This window comes from Sitophilus oryzae, unplaced genomic scaffold (genome assembly GCF_002938485.1).
Source record: "Sitophilus oryzae breed Bouriz unplaced genomic scaffold, Soryzae_2.0 scaffold_1440_pilon_pilon, whole genome shotgun sequence".
Lineage (NCBI taxonomy): Eukaryota > Metazoa > Arthropoda > Insecta > Coleoptera > Curculionidae > Sitophilus > Sitophilus oryzae.
The window spans coordinates 4271550-4289931 of record NW_022146105.1 but is presented as its reverse complement, the minus strand read 5'-3'; the positions used below and the strand labels follow the sequence as shown (position 1 = coordinate 4289931).

The following is an 18382-nucleotide window of genomic DNA, read 5'->3' as shown; positions in this document are numbered from 1 at the left end:
ATACCCCTATTTTCTAAGATTTTTTTTTGGAAATAGTCATGACTGTCTTAAGTTGAGAATAAAATTGGTACTATCTAATGTTCAAAGTATTTATTGCAGAACAAAATGTCGGTAGAAATTTGGAATGAACTAGAAGATAAATTAGGGAAGGTTCGCTTGATCAACATTCAGCTGTTTCAAAAAAGGTATAAAACAGTCTACTCTAATTTATCTTTTGACATTGAGTAGTCCTCGAGAATAAAAATATAACCTGATATCAGAAGAAACTAGTTCTGCACTAGAGTTTGCGAATGAAATGTATTGAAATACCGGATTTCTGGCACTTCACAATTTCAAAATAAATCTCTGTCATTTAGAAGTGTAATGGATTTACACATAGATATTCTCAAATAACTCGAAATCTGTTATAGCTATCGGAAAATGGCTTTCGGCAATCAATTCCACATAAAATAAACAATCAGTGAGCATATTTTAGTTGCGATCTGAGAGATTTCGGTTTTTGACAAAATCAACACAAAATAACTTCAAAAATCGGTCCAACATTTTTATAGATGAATAGATATTATGGATATGTGATGTATATTATATCTTTTACAATTATTTTTCGATCTATTAAAGTATATAAACGTTACAACAGCAAGTGTAACTTTGTACTTATTTGATGAATATATAGGGTATATTTATTATAGGAATAATTTTTTATAGCTTTATAGGAACAGTTTTTATAATTTTTATAGTTGTTATCTTTCGATTTATCATAAGTTTTTTTAAATAAGTTGATTATTTTGATTCAAATCCATGATTAAAATAAAAAATCCGTTGATTTAAATCATTGCACCCTGTTTAAAATTACTTGGAGTATTCGAATTTTCAAATAGAATACTGGTATATTTATAAAACTTCCGCCTTTTCAGTGAAATTGTATTTTTCGAATGGGCTTGAGAAAAGGAAGTCTTTTATCATTCGTAAACGTTCGCGAAACTTGTAGGTATGCCAATAGAATGACGTTCATATTTTTATAAAAGCATAGCTTTATATAACAACACTTGGTTTTAGTCAATTTATTTTATTTATATTAATTTCTTCAACTAACTAAAATCTGTAGGTAGGTAATAAAATTGAATTCTCTAAGTATGCGTCTGATGTCAATAGCACTAACAAATATTAATTACTGCTAAAAAAAGTTAAAATACTTAAAATATCATTAATTTGTTAAAGGATAGTTATTTAAGTTTATTTTTAAAAAACTCGTTTTTTCGATTAAGGAAAAAAATGCAAAAATTCGTAGAGTTCATTAATTCCGTAAGCCGTTGCCAAAATTCATATGTAATTAAAAGGTTTGGGATATTTTCTAAAATTAGTACTTTGGAAAATGGAGAGAACGTTTCGGGCATTTCAATGGTGTAGTACAAAATCTTTTGAGTTAATAATTGTTGAAAAAAAGGTCGTAAATTGATTTGAACATTGTCTGGTTATTAGAGCTTTCACCTTGTGATAATTAAAGCATTAAATGTTCTTTAAAATGATGCTGGGGCAAAAACGGAACGCGAGATGTCTAAAAATTGACTTCTATCTTTAATTTGTATCGAAAATTCGGACTTTCTCTACTGCAGGGCTTTGACCGTAATATACTCTAGTATCATTTGTATACCGGTAACATTGGCGTAACGTTTAAAAGAAATTTTCGCTGTTAGATATTTTTTAAATCACTTTTTATTAGGGTGCAATTTTTTTTTATTTTATTCATTTTTTTTTATTTTAATCGGATTTTTTTTTATTCATCAGTTTTCTATTTAAATCGGTTTTCCAACTCATTAACGACTTATTTTCAGTTATCCTAAATAGCTAAATCTTCTTAACGCTTCCGGATATCGATAATATTAACATTTCTACGGCGTGTGTCGTTTTTCCACATCGGTCACCGATATATTTTATTCTGTAACCGATATATTTTATTCTGGAAACTTTGCCAATGTCTCATTTCCGCAAAAATTCGCCCTCTTAGATCAAAGGGATTTTGTTTGGAAATAGTCATGACTGTCTTAAGTCGGAGAATAAAATTAGTACCATCCAATGTTCAAAGTGCCAAGTACTTATTGAAGGACAAAATGTCGGTAGAATTTAGCGGTAGAAATTTGGAAACAACTAAAAGATAAATTGGAGAAAGCAGAAGTTAGCTTGATCAGCATACAGCTGTTTTCTTTTTATATTAAAAAAAAAACGATAATTAGAATCACGATTTAGATGCTTGCACCCTGTTTTTTATCGACCTAATTCGATATTTATTATCATATATATTTGTTATGCTATCGATAGTTTGTAGTATTCCCATCCCTAGTTGAAGTTCTTTGTTGGTTCAAGGATTTTGATTCTCACAAACTTTTGCTATGTTATATATATGGCCCTCATTGTAATGTTTTTTATCATATATATTTTTAGCCTCCTATAAAGTTTTTTATATATTCGATACACTAAAAAATATATGCGAATTTTGTCATGAGGAGCTCCACAAAGTATTTTTAGGTCTCTAAATCATAAAGAAGCTAACGTAATTTACTGACAACTTAAAAATATCGCTTTTTTTAAATATATTTTATAGATATAAGTGGAGCAAATATTTTTTTCATTTCTCATAACTTTTCTCCGCCAGTGACCTCATAAAAATGTATGGTTATCACCGTCATACTTTGAAAATAAAAAAAATGCTCTTCAAATGGTCGTATACAGGGCGATCTCGATATAAAGTATTAAGAAAAAATACTTAAAGTTCATTTAAAATATAGTCTAATATTCTATATTAGGAGAGACCAGTGGTGGAGTTTTGGGGATTAAATATAATTAAATTTAAAAACGTTTGGTAAAAATCGTATAAACGCTCTTTTTAGGTGTAGATATGATTTTATTTTGACAATATTTTCTAAAAATTGGCAGATTTCAAACACATGAAGTCGTTTAAAAATAAAAATTAACCAAAAAAATATGTTTCCTTAAAAATTAAAAAGTTTCAGGACATTTTCAAAGTAATATTCTTGTCTGTGACGTTTAACGTAACAAACTCGAATTTTTGAAATAAAGGTACCTAATGAAAAAAAGTTTTCAACTTTTTTCTTTTGCCTTTCAGAGGCATCAAAAGTTTTCTTTTTTTCATTTGGACGAGTGTAGCAAACAAAAAAAAAGGCTTGCAATGGACTAGTGGGCAAATGAAAAGAAAAAAGGATTTTTTGAGACGAAGTATATTCCCAATTTCGCTGAGCTTGCCTCTGATAGGCGCGTAGTTCACTAATAGTGACACTGCAAGCACGTTGCTATGCGGGATACATGGATTTCCTGTCTCTTTCTTGCACACGTATTGCTTCACACACAGAACGCTCGCAATTTTATTCCAATGTACGAAAGTTAGTACATTTCGTTTTTTTTTTGTATAAAAATGTATTCTAGGTCAAATCAGTTCAAGTGATATTAAATTATTATTTTTTATAATACGAATCACCCAATTATTTAATTATTTTAGCACCAAAACCAATTTATTATGCCGTACTAGCTTAAATAAATCCTTTTACAATGTTATAGGTTTAATATTTTTTTATTTGATCGTTCAGTAAGTCTTAGAAGTCTTTTGGTTTTCTAAAATTGGTATAAAACTAAATTTCAAATTATACAATTGGATGATTTTAACCTGCTATGCTTTAGTACAATTTTTTGCGATTATGTACATTTTGTTTTTAATACGTGACAACTCTGACACAGCTAGTTGGCGAAAGCGGGCTACCGAGTAAGCGCTGTTGCCACTGTTTGTGTTTCATACATAGAAGAGGTTCACACGAGCAATGGTCTCGATTTGGCAAATTTATGATAGCACGATCTCAACGATGCCATGTTTAAAGATTTTTCTTTAATCTCCCGAAATCTGTTTAAGAAAAGTTTAAGTAATCATGTCTTTGTTAATTTAAAAGTAGTTAAAATGTCCTTATTAGGACTATCTTGCTCTGACATAAAAAATAAATTTATGGATGTTTTATCAGTTACATTAATGAACTTGATGTTTAATGTACTGATATGGCAAGAAGTGATTACATTTATTAATTGTTAATTAACACTTATGCAACGGCAAATGTGAGGTTCACATTGATTGTCTTTCTGGTTGGATGAAGACATAATTAAACAGTATATGATACACGATCCTTTTAATTTTCATATAGTATATATTTTCTAAAATAGGTAAATATCATTTCATTTTCATAACTTTTTTTTTCATTTTTTTTTGTATTAGAATTACTTGATTTTTGCAGGAGTGTGAATTTTTAATTATATTTTATTCCCTTTTTCCAGCCTATAGCCGAATGGACTTCACACAACGTTGTGGAATGGATGGCTGCCTTAAATTTGTATCCATATTCAGATGTCTTCAGATGCAAAGATATCAAAGGATCAGATTTAATCCATCTGGACAGGGAAAAACTCATTGTAAGTAGAAATGTTTCGAGAAATTTATTCTAACCCCGTGCTCTCTGATCTTTTTTAATTTTAGTTAAAAAAAAGTAAATACCCGTTTTAATTTCTTATCAACAATAAACATTACAGTAATAATTAATCTGAAGGTATGAATGAACTCAAAACTCTTACAATTTTATCACATCTAACAAAATTATCTGCCTGCTTTAAAAAACTGTTTTTTTTTTCTTTATAATAATAAATTATTCAATTTAATTAATAAATGGGTGTAAATGCACTATAAATAATTTTTTATCAATTGTTTAGTATCTGATTGCGATAATGTAACATGAAACTGTTTGAAGTAATTGAAATCTGATTATAAGGAATTTAGGGTGCACAAAAAAAATAATATTTTTTTATTTTAGTCACCGTGAAAATATTGGTCAAAATGATGAAAAAAATTCTGGTAAAATTTGAGCTCTTAATATTAATATAAAGAGGTGTCTCATCGTGATTTTCTATTCCCCATTTAAAAAACAGGATTTTTTTTTTAATTTTATTACTTTCTAACAAATCAGCGTGTTGTAAACATCAATATATACATTCTTGTAGAAATTTGAACGATCTTCAAAAAAGGTCTAATTGATTATATTATATGATTTTTCATTTAATCGACTCGTTTGAGAGTTATTGAGGGTGTATTTAGTAGGTTTAGTAGGACAGATTTAGTTAGTAACAAAATTATTATCTAAAAAGCTATATTGTCCCTTGCGTACGGGAGCTTTTCATAATTCAATAGAGCAGTCATCGTTTTGTTTGTATTTCACGATAGGAAACCACAGCGGCAATTAAAAGAAAAATATTTCTTTTTTTGGTGAACCCTAAATAAGGAATCTTATTATTAAAATTTAGAATATTTTATTTAAAGGGACTGTCTCGTTGTTTCAGGGTATGGGAATCAAAGACGAATTCCATCAGAAAACCATACTGACTTGCATCGACGAACTGCTTAACAAACCCGAGGAGAAGAAATCTCAGGGCAGCGAAGGAGAGGTACCAAGTTCCCCTGGCCAAGTTTACAACCATAACTTAACCCAGCACAGCTTTAGCAATTTGGAGAGATGCGACAAATGTAACAAGTACCTTCGCGGTCTCCTCCACCAAGGCTTCATTTGTCAGGACTGTGGCTTAGTCGCCCACAGGACTTGTGCTGCTACTGGTCTGCCTTCTTGCACACGCCGATCCATGGACGAGGCAAGGACCCCGTACTTCCAGTTCAAATCGTTCTTTGGTCAAGGCTTATGTGTGCAGTACAAATGCTCGTCAGCCACGCCAGCACCATCTTTACTGATGATGTGCACATCGGAACTAGAGGAAAGAGCCAGAAAAGACGAGACTCTGGAGCTATATAACTTGTACAGTGCCACACCGCCAGCGGACCAAATGAACAAGCTGGTGAAAATTATCGATACCGATTTGCATAGCTTAGATTTAAGTGAGTTCAGTCCAGTTGCCATAGCGGGCGTCATAAAGAAGTTTCTTCGCGAGTTGCCCGACCCACTCATCCCTGTGCAATTGTACGATAAATTTTTGGAAGCTGAAAAGAAGAAGAACGATGAAGAATGTACCTCGATTTTGAAGCAGCTCGTCGATGAGTTGCCTGACCATCACAGGAGCACCTTACAGTTTGTTATGGTACACTTGTGCAGGATTTGCCAAATGGAGTTTGCCAGGGGAAACAAGAGTCCACCAACTGTCCTTATTCAAGTCATGTGCCACATACTCCTTAGGCCGCCTTGGGAACGTATTATGTAAGTTACCACCGTCAAATTGTGGATCTAATATTAATTTTATTAATTCTTCTTTTCAGACAAGTCGTATACAACAGTCAGTCACACAATAGAATAGTAGAGATTCTTCTTCTTCATTGCGATTGGGGCGAGAGGTTACCTGAATTCGCTTCAGCTCCAGCTATACCACCCCGAAAAGTATCAGGTCGAATGGGGAGACCTTCTGAGTCCTCTAGTTTTTCGGAAAAAGATAAATCCATGTCTTTACAAGACGCAGAATGGTACTGGGGTAACATCAAACGAGAAGACGTAAACGATATGTTGAACGATACAGCAGACGGGACGTTTTTGGTCCGAGATGCCTCCAGCAAAGGCGGTGAATACACGTTAACTCTCAGAAAAGGCGGTGCAAATAAACTGATCAAAATTTGTCATAGAGAGGGGAAATATGGGTTTACCGAACCTTACACGTTCAATTCCGTCGTGGAATTGATCAACCATTTCAAAACTGCTTCGTTATCGCAGTATAACACATCCTTAAACATCAAATTGATGCACCCAGTATCGAGGTACAACCAAGAAGAAGAACTAGCCAAAACGGAGAAGATAGATAAACTAGTTGAGAAATTGGTCGTAATTAACAACAACTTGGTGGAAAAGCAGAAAGAATCTGAGCGAGTGTCCAAAGATTTCAACGAGACATCCCAAGATGTTCAGACCCGGCGTCATGCTCTCAACGCTTTAAAGGAGTTGGTGAAAGTTTTCCAGGAGCAGACGTTGATTCAGGAAAAGTTCCAAAACGAAGCTCAACCTCACGAAATCAAGAGTTTAGAAATCAATTCTGAACTACTTAAAGAGCGGCTGGTTCTGATGAAGGAGAGTTGTGAACAACTGGAGCAAACCCTTCAAACTAAGGAGTCTTATAACAGAAAATTAGAAAGGGATTTGACTTCTTTGAAACCGGAAATACATAGTCTGCGCAAGGAAAGAGAAAAATACATTCGCTGGCTTCAACAAAGAGAATATTCACCGGGTAAACTAAGCAAGATCATTAATAGGAACGCTGATGAAACGCTTTTAGAAAACGATGTAGACCCTGAATCGTTGCCTCACAACGATGAGAGCAGCTGGCTAGTTTTGAATTGTTCTCGGGATGAAGCAGAGAAAATGCTGAAGGATAAACGGGATGGAACTTTTTTAATTAGGAAATCTACGAATTTATACAAGCATGTTTTGGTTATCGTATGCAACGGGATTGTGAATCACTGCATCATCAACGAGACTGATAAAGGTTATGGATTTTCTGAACCATACAACATCTACCCTTCCCTTAAAGACTTAGTGCTGCACTATGCTACCAACTCCCTAGAGATTCATAACGATCTTCTTAATACTGTACTGAAGTACCCTATTGGTGCCACCTCTTCTTCTAGTAACCGCGAGAATATTAATGTGTACTAATTTTTTGGCAGATTGTGATATAAGCTGTGGTGACTATCCATTTCAATGTGATGAAGTCTTAATTTTAAAAACGTTCAGTTTGAAAGAAGAATTGAAAAGAAGGAACTTTTAAATCTTATAAATTTATATTTACATTCAGACTACTATATTTTAAATCACTAGGTTTTAAATTGACTGTGATAGTGTACTAAAGAAAAAAAAAGAGCGGCATGTGGCGGGGAAGTGATTTTTTTTTGGACAAATTTAAATGGAATGATGGGAATTATGCGCATGCTGTGCATCTCAGAACTTTTTATGGAAATTGCTCGGTCTCAAAAAAGTATTTTTTGTTATAAATATTCTTTTATCTCGCTTGGCAAGTTTATGGTTTTATGCATTCAACAGTCTACAAAAAGTCTTCTTCAAATTTTTATTTTATATTTCGTATTCTCTTATTAATTGGTATTTTTTACCAAATCTATTTTAATTTCACCTATACGGTTTCATAAATAAAATTGAAAATGTTATACATTTTTTCTTTACCGTACCTTAAAAAGTTGTTTATATTAAATAGTACAGATGTTGTCTGCATAGATCTGTATTCAAGTCATGTATTTGTGCAATTTTTAGAGTTTTTTTTTTATTTTTTTGAGAAAAAAATCTTCGAAATGAACAAGCTTAAGGCTGTAAATCAACTGGAACATTATCAGCGGTTTTGTATTTCTGAGGTACCAGTGTAATTTTAAGTTTTCCATATGGGTACAAGCGTTTTTATAGTACATAGTTAAACGAAAAAAAATATATCAATAATTTTATTATGATAAAAAAATTAATTATTAACAAAGGGTCAATATTATCCCTTAAGCATTACTTAAAAAGTTACTTACTTAGTATAAAAAATCAATGAAATATGCTTTTTGAAGTGAATAATTGATTAAATAGCATTGTTTAACTGGTATTATGAAAGCAGTTGTGCACATTAGAAGTATGGCCATTTTTTTGTATTAAATTATTTTTATTTTTATAATGGCGTTCTAGTATAATGGTGTTTGTCTTTGTATGTCAAGCTACAGTATTAGTATCGTTATACGGATAACTGTAACAAATTATCCTCCTTTTACAGTGGATTTTGTCCGTTTAATTTTCTCTGGCTAAAATGGCCTAAAACGTTTATACACAATGGAGATTTACTACAATAATGCGTAGCTGTGCTTCCGTATATTTAGTTCGAGACAATTTTTTATATCTATATTATTTGTTATGAAAACTGGCTTCTTAAATAATTTTATAATTTTGTTACGTGTCAAGATCGCTCTGCCATGCAGATGATTATCTTAGAATATATTTTTCTTTTTATACATACTTCGCTATTTTTTTTACAAACGTTTCTGGTGAGATAGCATCAAGTTTTCTCAAATTTTCGTTGGGTATTTATTTATATGATTCCATAAATTCACAGTCCATCAACAGACAGTTGCAGACTTTCATAATAAAATTCATTCTAGTTTTTTGATGGACTAATATATACGGGGTAGGTTTTTATTTGCCTGGTTATATTTTTTACTAAAAATGTTCCTAGTCAAAACAAAAATTATTGTAGATGTGTCAGGGTTTTTGGCCTCTATTAATTGTATATGGCGAATTTAATTAGTGCCCTGAAAACACCATATTGGTGTGGATTAAAATGTTTCTTAAAGAAAAGCGCCAATATACCGAGCAAATAATCATCCACCCCGTTGTATGTATTCTTTATATAATTAAATTAAAAATAAAATGTTGTAATAACTTACAAAATATAAAGAATACTATATATAAATTATACTATATAGCCCCAAAATAATAAAATAAGATGCTGGGGATTCAAGTTGTATCTTAGATTAAAATGGGGCTCAAATCCCAAATAAGTTAAATGAGGTATCGCGCAGTTCAAGCTTGTGATTTGACGCATCATTTAATTTATTTATTTTTATATATGTGTTGGTAATGAAGATCAACCAGATATATCTTTGAAAAGCCATTGTGTGACAGACATTTGAGTAAATCTTGCAACTAAAGCATTTTCGTGTTGTAAAATTAAGGTTTTTCTGTAATGTTAATCCATTACAGCCGTATTTGAATAATTACAGCTTCACAAAAAGGGGCACCGATCAGTACAACAATGTACTGTACTAATATCGATGTATTTCTGGTAATTTTGTCGTGGCTAACGGTCCGCGTGTGACGGACATTTATATTTTATATTATTGTCCCGCCGTTATACGGAATTTTACACGGGGTGTAAAGGTCCGTTCTGCACGGGACCTTAGCCACTTCCGGGTTTTATATAAATTTATTTTTAATCAGTGTCAAAATATAACTGTAACTCGATGTCGAATTTTTCATTATTAGGTGTGATTCGGAAATATTTAGAATTTCTGAGTAGCTATGTAAATAAAGCTTTGTTGTGATAAATTAACTAACTGATCTCGAACGGTTTACTCGAATGTCACTTCACTCTTCTTCGCTGTGCTTCTAGTAGAGTGGTCCCACAAATATGACCAATTGATTATTGTATTAATTCAAAATATTTAATGTTGGTTCTGATGTTTTAAGAATTTATGATAAACTGTTTTTATTTCACTTGAAATCCTTAAATAAAGATCATTATCGATTGAATGCTGTTTTGTTACGCCTGTAATTCCAAAGCCTCCTTGATTATAAGGCTTGAATTTTGTTCAAAAAATACTTTTAAAGAATTTTAAAGTAATCATTTGAATATAAATAGTTTATGCGGGGGTGGAATAAGAAAGTCCATAACATAATAACTTGAAACCTTGGCAAAGATCCATGAAAAGTACAGAAATCGTTATAATATAAATTTAAAACCCTTCTATATCACAGAATTTTTATTTTCTCATTTACAAAGTTAAACTAAAGCGTAAGCAGCGAAGTTCGCTACCCCACATCTGTTAAGGTTTCTTCTCAGTTTCATGAACCCTTGTTCTCCCCAATGTTTACCCCACCAATTCTTTAATATCCAGGCTTCCTTTGTGTAACCAACAAGTAACATGGCATGGTTCACCGAGAAAGAGGTACAGAGAGGGTCATCATAAATTCCTTTACTAAAAATGAAAATTTTTAAGATTTTAGTATGTTTAACGGTGTTTTTTCTACTTACTGGTAAAACTGGAATGTGTGAGGAGCTGCATTAATAGATACAGCGATTGGTCCCATATTAGCAACTGCAATTTCTAAAGCCTTTTCGTCTCTGGCAGGAAGCACATTCCAAGAAGTAATGTTTGCTATAGCTATGTGTTTATCGAAGTGACATTTCCTTTGCTATATCAAAAAGGACTCTGTTATAAATTTTTATTACTATTAGCCTTCTATTAGGATATGTATACTAGGGTGCACGAAAAAAATTATATTTTTTTTAATTTTTAGTTACCCTTAAAATATCGTTCACGATGACAAAAAAAATTCTGGCAAAGTTTGAGCTTTTAATAATAATATTAAGAGGTGTGGCATCGTGATTTTCTATTTTCCATTTAAATAACACGGGAAATGTCTTTCATTTTCATCTTTTTCTAAAACATTACCAGAATTTTTATCATCGTGAACGATACTGTTCAAAAGTATAAATTTTTATTCACCCTGTAATGTATACCTTTGCAACGTAAGGGTAATCACTGTATGCCATCAAGCCACCTGCTTTTTCCAGATATCTTAACGTGTTTCTAAGAGATCCACCTCCGCATCCATAGTTTCCTGAAGAGACGCTGCAATCCACCAACTGTTGGGGGCTGAAAATGATGAAATTACAACCCTTTTATAGCCCGATTTTTTTATTAAAAAAAAAAACCTTAAAGGGACCAGTTTGTGTGTTTGCTTGAAAATCTGTCCTTGGATCACACCTGCTACGGTGAACGCGTAACATGACCCGCATTCTTTTTGGTTGTAGATTGGCGTTACAAAGCCTTTTTCCACCCAATTGATCTCTTCTGGTATGTGATGCAGTTGGTGATAGAAGTCACCAACTGTTTCAGAATCCACTTTTCTATGTCTGCTTTTCGTTAGCTTCACCATTTTTTGGAGGTAGCTCTGGCTAGTCTAAAAAAATAAATAGTTGAGTGCATGGGCGCCGGAAGAATGAAATTTAGGGGGGGGGGCAAGGTAAAAATGACTAAAAAATTGACATTTTTGGTAATTATTGGGAAAACTGGAAATCGTCCGATTTTCACCAAAATTGGTATACACCCTATTTTGAAGTCGTAGATTACGAATTTTCTTGGCGGTCTCTTACCGTTTTTCAGAAAAACGGAAAATCATTTCAATATCGAATTTTTCTTAATTTTTCATATTTTTAAGGTTTTCTAGCACATATTTTGTTAGGTATTCAATAATCAATAATGTTTTTGCTATTTTCTGTTACTTCTTTAACCAATTCTATGCATAATAGAGGAAAATTTGCTAAAATAAATTTGTAAACAATCTGAAAATGTTAGGTTATAGCTTTGTTCGGGTTCTTGTTATTACCGATTCTGAACCGTCCAAGAACTCTGCAGCGCCTGCGCAAATGAAATAATGTCTTCATATTTCCTTCTGCGCATACGCATCACAGTTCTAGGATGGTTCAGAATCGGCAATAAGAGAAACCAAGTAAGCTTACCGAGTTTCTGGCATTTAAAGCAACGCTGCCAATGCTAAACCTAAATTTAGCGTGTTTTTTTTCGCTCATTCTGGAATTACGAAAGGCGGTCGCCAGAAGAACGGCTCCTTCCCATAACTGATATTTTACCAACGAGATCTGACTATTTATACCCACGAAGTTGCACGAAAGAGTTTTGATTGCATTGGTTACAACTTCCATGCAGAGGGTGTTAGATCTTTTGTTGTTATATTATATCAAAAAAAGATTAACCCTCTCCGCAAAGAAGTTAAAACCAATGCAATCAAAACTCTTCCGCGTAATTTTGTGGATATAGGTGTATATTTAATTATTGTCGATCTCATAATAGGTAATTTATTTAAAATCCCTAATCACCCGAAAAAATAGAAGATATGGCAACGTTGTAAATTTTCAAATTTCTAGATTAGGTCTAGAATATATTTGTCTCTCTTATTACATAAGAGAGAGAAAGAAGGATATATCAAATGTCAAACTTCCATCTGGTCTCAATTTTCTTTGCTATTTTGATAAGAAAAGTGTATTTCAGTAAAATGTTGGACATTTTTCTATACCCAATCAAGTGTGGCTTTTAGATAAACTTTTAGTTAATATAATGAAAACATAGTGAAATTATTACTTTATAGGGCCGAAATAAAGAAAAATTCAATGTTGAAATAATTTTCCGTTTTTCTGAAAAACGGTAAGAGACCGCCAAGAAAAAAGTAGATACGTAATCTACGACCTCATAATAGTGTGTATACCAATTTTGGTGAAAATCCGACGATTTCCAGTTTTCCCAATAATTACCACATTTTTTATTATTTTACAGGTAACACCTAAAAATTGCATAATAATAATTATTTTTTTACAGATGGATGTAATGATGGAAGATAGCTTTTATATTTATTGTTTCAGTGATCCAGGGGGGGGGGCAAATGCCCCCTCTTGCCCCCCCTGTCCGGCGCCCATGGTTGAGTGTAAACTATTTGAAGTGAAACATGTTTGAAAATGTGTAGTTTGAAAAAGTAATAAATTAAATATTTTTTTACGCGTAAACAATAGTTTTTACGTGTAACAAATAGTTTTTTACGTGTAACAAACAGTTTTATATGCGTAAAATAAAAAAAATAATAAATAATTTGATTCCATTTTGTATTAAAATATCAATATTTTTGATAAACACGTCGACCGCTCACAAATACACGTCGCGTCACTACGTATTTTGCGGTTACCACTTTTCGTGACGGCCGTCTCACTAGCTCGTGTGTCACGCCTTGAATTTTTACTCCCAGCGCGCGTAGTTTCACTTCAAAAAATTAATTGGGAAAAATCGTGTTGGAAAATCGAAAATTATTACGTGTTGGCGCCGTTCTCGCCCTTTCGTACAGAGATATTTACATAACAAGGGCATCAACCTTTACAGAGCAATATTAATGCATTCACTCTCTATTAGATTTCTGTGTCAAACCAATAGTAAAATCAAATGTTTTTTTTTGGATTAAGATAAAGGCCAAATGTTTATTTTATATAAAAAGACTGATAAATATTAACATAAAATTATTTGTAGAACTTTTTCGTTTATTTTTTTCATACAATTTTGCATGAAAATTGTTGATTTTGTCTCAAGTCACCCATTTTGATAAAACTGCTGTTATTAACTAATCAGAAGGCGTAGAAATAGAAAAAAATAGGTCATTTTGACTTTATATGTAATTCTAAGACATGTAGGGCAAATATTAACTGTCAAGAAAAAATTACTGTAAAACAAGGGTTCGAAAAATTTTATTTCTTACTAAACGAAAGCACTCAACATTTTCATTGCGTACATATTCGAAATCTACATAAAATTTCCTAAAAATACTGAAATTTTCAGAATTTTATGACGATGTTTACTATTTTTCTAAAGCCTTTGAAAATGAGTAAAAAATAGCCGAAAATGGACATTTTTTCGACTTTTTTTCATAGTCATGAAAATTGCCGATTTTCGACATGTCACGCATTTTGTTAAAACTACTATTACTAATTAAAAGGCGTAGAATAAGAAAACATAGGCCATTATAGTCTTACGATAACAGTAATGGACGTAGGGGACGTTTTAATCTTCATCAAAAATAGTTGAAAAACAAGGGTCTAATTTTTTTTTTCACAAAGCCAAGGTACCTAAGCCTTCAAAGGTGTAGATATTCTGAATCTACATAATTTTTTTACAAATACTGTTATTTTCATAAATTTGTAACTACCTATGTTTACTATTTTTCTAAAGCATTTGAAAATGAGTAAAAAATAACTAAAAATGTGCAATTTTTCGACATTTTTTCAATACAAATAGTCGTGACATTTGTCGATTTTGGCTAGGTCACCGATTTTGATGAAACTGCTACTATTTACTAATTAAAAGGTTTAGAATAAGAAAATAAAGGCCATTGTAGTATTACGAGGAGAGTAATGGAGGGGACTACATTAAAAATTGCTCAAAAAGAAGAGTTCAAAAAATTAATTTTCGCACAAAACCAATAAGGCATCTAAGCCTTTAAAAGTGTATATATTCTGAATCTACATAAAATTTTCTATAAATGTTACAATTTTGAAAATTTTACATCGACGTTTTCTATCTATCTAAGAGCCCTGTGAAAACTTCTATATTTATCTATTATTTTTTTTAGTTTTTGCAACTACATTAAGAGAAATGTTTTTATTTCACCCTTTCTTAGATTTTTGTATTAATCTATTAGTAGAATTAAATATCAGAAACGTTTTTGCTGGATCAAGAAAAAGGTTAAATGTTAATTTTGTCTAAAAAAGTGATAAACATTAACTTAAATTATTTATAGAATCTATATCGCAAGTTTTAATTAATCTGAGATTTAAAAAAATAATAGACAAACGTAAATAATTTGCTGTAGGTATATGAAAAAATAATAGAGTGTTACTGGTAAATGATTTATTAATACTATTCAATAATATGTAAACAGTTTAACAACTGTTATATTTACATGATGATTAAATGTTATTGAAAAAGTAGGGAGAAGATGATAAAATTATGCTTAATAATTGCTCAAGAGCCAGTTTTAATATTTAAGGTTTCAGCTACGGTTAAAATTTTATAAACGTGAAATAGAAATAATGGCAAATCTACAAGCCTCGCCTAATTTTGGACCGAAATGCGATTTTGAAGTTGTTCGTGAAGCTGTCAGAGATCCTAGAATTATAGTTATTGATGTGAGAGAACCAAATGAACTGATAGAAGCAGGAAAAATAGAAGGAACTGTAAACGTACCCTGTAAGAACCCATTTCAGTTTATTTTAAGTATATGTATTATCATTTTTGGGTTTGTTTAGTAGGAGAGGTACAAGTTGCCTTAGGACCAGAAGTGAGTAAGGAGGAATTCAGAAAACGATATTCTGCACATAAGCCTGATAAAGAGTTTCCAATAATTTTTACATGCAGATCAGGAAGAAGAAGTGGTATAGCTCAAAAAACAGCGTTTGATTTGGGTTATACGAGGTAAAGCTTGTACAGAACTAGTATTGTAAAACAGCTTTTTAAATAATATTTTTTTTGTTTCAAAACTGTAAAAAATGCTATTTCAAAACTAATAATCACTATACAGAACTACAAAATTATATTCTAGCATGTCCTTATTTTTTTAGGGTGTCGAATTATACAGGTGGATGGCTAGATTGGGAAAAACACACACAAGGACGTTAAATACTTACCAAATCCGCTAAATTGTTGTCTTTCAAATAATAAGAATGCAATCCTTTAGCAGCTTCTTCATTATGCCTTTTTATTTTTTCCAGGTTTGTTAACCAGGCTTCTTTTTTAAAAATGTCATGGTAGTCTGTGTAACTCTTATTGAATCTGCTCTGTAAATTAGGGGTAATGTTAAATATATGTTTAATAAAAGGAAATAAATTGTTTATTAATTAAACTATACACTCATAAACACAACGGAAAATTTTTCCTTCAAATTTGTTGTATTTTTTTAATTTTTAGCCCAATTTTCATAATTATTTGACAAACTGTATATAAATATATCAAATTTACTTCGTAAACTCAGTTTTTTATAAACTTTATTATTGGGCTTTATTATACATTATTTATCGAATGGTTGTTTTTTGCTTTAACTTTAAAACACCCTGTGTACGTAACATATTATTTTGCTGTCAGAACCATCCCTCCTGAGCATTTTGGTTTTGTTTTTTTGTCTCATGACAACACATGCCTTGGTTAATTTTTAAGAGCGAAATGAACTTGCCACCAACAATTTTTTCAATTATCGTTACTTTTTGATGTTATTTTTCAATATGACGAGGTGACATGTTCCAAAAAACAAAGTGCTCAGGAGACATGGTTCTGACTGAGAAATTTGCTGACGAAATTATTGCACAGGGTGTTTTTTATTTTTGGTAAAACACAACCCTTCTATTAACCCTGTATAATAAGCCAAGTACTAAAGTTTCTAAAAAAACTGAGTTTACAAATAAAAGGTGATATGTTTATACACAGTTTGCTAAAAAATCGTAAAGATAGGGCTAAAAATATGAAAATTATATCACTTTTTGACAGTCCTTTGTATAGTCTTTACTTATCAGTTCTGTCATTTTCTAAAAAAAAAATGTTTGCATCTGAGTGTAGTTTAAGATTTCTGTAAGACCAATGGTTTGTGCATCTTATCAACAGATGGCACAGTATTTAACAATCGATTATATTGATTTTAAAAAAAGTTAGTTACGAATATTATTGAATTAATTTCAATGAAGTATATTTATATACATTTCAGATTAAAGTGAACCCAGAAAATAAGAATAAACGAACTTTATCTAAATTGATTCTCGTGATAAATTCACAGATTAATTTATGTTTGTTTCGTCATACCTTAAAGTCGTTCCATTCTTTTTCTATATTTACAAAATCCAAATTTTGGCTGTAGAAACTCTGGCTACGCGAAAAACCAAAAATCACAGTTGACGAAATTAATAAAAGGCACAACATTATTCAATATATGTATTTTTTTGTCAAGTCACTTGACACCAATTGTATCAATTAACTATAATTGCTGATGTTCTATCACATTGTTGTATTATTTTATGAGTCTTGATGTATGTATGTTTGTCTTGGGTCAGCACTTTTATTAAAATGTCAACCTTTGATATAAAACTATTTCAAAATACGAACAGAATGTTTTAAAATAAATAAAATAAAAAATTCAAAATGTATAATAAAAAATATATTTCTTTTAAAAATATTGTCTTTCCAGAATTATAATGTTTATATAGAGGATCTATTAACACTTGCCTGCTAATTATTCTTTTCGGCAACATATTTGTTTCATGGACGTTCTCACTCTGATTTATTAGTCCAGTGTAATATTTCTTCTTGTCAGTAGCGATTTATTTGCTTTTACAGTATCTAAAATAAATCATAAAATATATATTACATTTATTAATAAAAGTATACATTCTCGCAGAGAAGCAGTATTATTGTATCGTTCTGTATTGAGGAGTGTGATTGTGAAGATGTAATAGCGATTGTCTAATTACGTATAAGTAACAGTTTTAATTACAAAGCCTTCTTGATTTTCACTTACACCAGTATTGCTTTGTAACCTTGTATGCGAATTTTGTTTCAATTATGTGAAGAATTTTGGCATAGAAAAGCCTAACAATTTGTATTACGTATTATACTAATTAACGCACCACAAGGGACATTCCAGTCATGAAAATTGGAGATTTTAGGCAGGAAACCGTTTTCAGTTAAAACGACTGTTATTTAATAGCTACAGAGCGTAAAACATCGAAATATAAGCTATTGTGGCTTTACCGAATACCATATTAGAACTTTACAAAGTTTGTAAATCATCACCAAAAATCGTTCAGAAACACGGGCTCCAAAAATATATTTTCTGACAAAACCAAAGCATTTAAACCAATTAACGTTTATATATTCTAAATCTACATAAAATTTGCTAGAAATGCTGAAATTTTCAAAATTTTATGACCGGGATTACTATTCTTCTAAGAGCCTCAAATATTAGGCAAAAATGCACAATTTTTCGACTTTTTTCCA

The 18382-nt window shown here is 31.4% G+C and overlaps 3 protein-coding genes across 5 annotated transcripts in view; 2 read left to right on the top strand and 1 right to left on the bottom strand.

The window, feature by feature from the left end:
* The window catches only part of LOC115876841 (phosphatidylinositol 3-kinase regulatory subunit gamma), a 68733-nt gene extending 58414 nt beyond the window's left edge, over nt 1-10319 (top strand). For all 3 annotated transcript variants that reach the window (XM_030892828.1, XM_030892829.1, XM_030892830.1), the window contains 3 exons: nt 4330-4464; nt 5383-6245; nt 6305-10319. In XM_030892828.1, coding sequence (XP_030748688.1) covers nt 4330-4464; nt 5383-6245; nt 6305-7685 — 2379 coding nt within the window. In that variant the 3' untranslated portion in view covers nt 7686-10319. The remainder of the gene's footprint in view (nt 1-4329; nt 4465-5382; nt 6246-6304) is intronic.
* Nucleotides 10320-10544: 225 nt separating this feature from the next.
* LOC115876849 (cathepsin L1) lies at nt 10545-17406 on the bottom strand. The gene is made up of 6 exons (XM_030892846.1): nt 17192-17406; nt 16030-16179; nt 11506-11753; nt 11311-11446; nt 10822-10982; nt 10545-10765 (listed from the first exon to the last, which is right to left on the bottom strand). Exons 1-6 carry the CDS (start codon nt 17306-17308, stop codon nt 10570-10572), a joined length of 1008 nt encoding a protein of 335 aa, XP_030748706.1. The 5' UTR covers nt 17309-17406; the 3' UTR covers nt 10545-10569.
* On the top strand, nt 15293-16214 carry LOC115876856 (rhodanese domain-containing protein CG4456-like). The gene is made up of 3 exons (XM_030892853.1): nt 15293-15592; nt 15652-15817; nt 15964-16214. Exons 1-3 carry the CDS (start codon nt 15436-15438, stop codon nt 16019-16021), a joined length of 381 nt encoding a protein of 126 aa, XP_030748713.1. The 5' UTR covers nt 15293-15435; the 3' UTR covers nt 16022-16214.
* Nucleotides 17407-18382: the final 976 nt, after the last annotated feature.

Excerpts from the sequence above, each read along its gene's own strand:
- LOC115876856 (XM_030892853.1), top strand. The coding sequence starts at position 15,436 with ATGGCAAATCTACAAGCCTCGCCTAATTTTGGACCGAAATGCGATTTT. Across the intron at positions 15,593-15,651 it reads AGGAACTGTAAACGTACCCT|TAGGAGAGGTACAAGTTGCC; the intron begins GTAAGAACCCAT and ends GGGTTTGTTTAG. Across the intron at positions 15,818-15,963 it reads TTTGATTTGGGTTATACGAG|GGTGTCGAATTATACAGGTG; the intron begins GTAAAGCTTGTA and ends TTATTTTTTTAG.
- LOC115876849 (XM_030892846.1), bottom strand. The coding sequence starts at position 17,308 with ATGTTGTGCCTTTTATTAATTTCGTCAACTGTGATTTTTGGTTTTTCG. Across the intron at positions 10,983-11,310 it reads ATTACCCTTACGTTGCAAAG|CAAAGGAAATGTCACTTCGA; the intron begins GTATACATTACA and ends TTTTTGATATAG. Across the intron at positions 10,766-10,821 it reads CACACATTCCAGTTTTACCA|TAAAGGAATTTATGATGACC; the intron begins GTAAGTAGAAAA and ends TTTCATTTTTAG.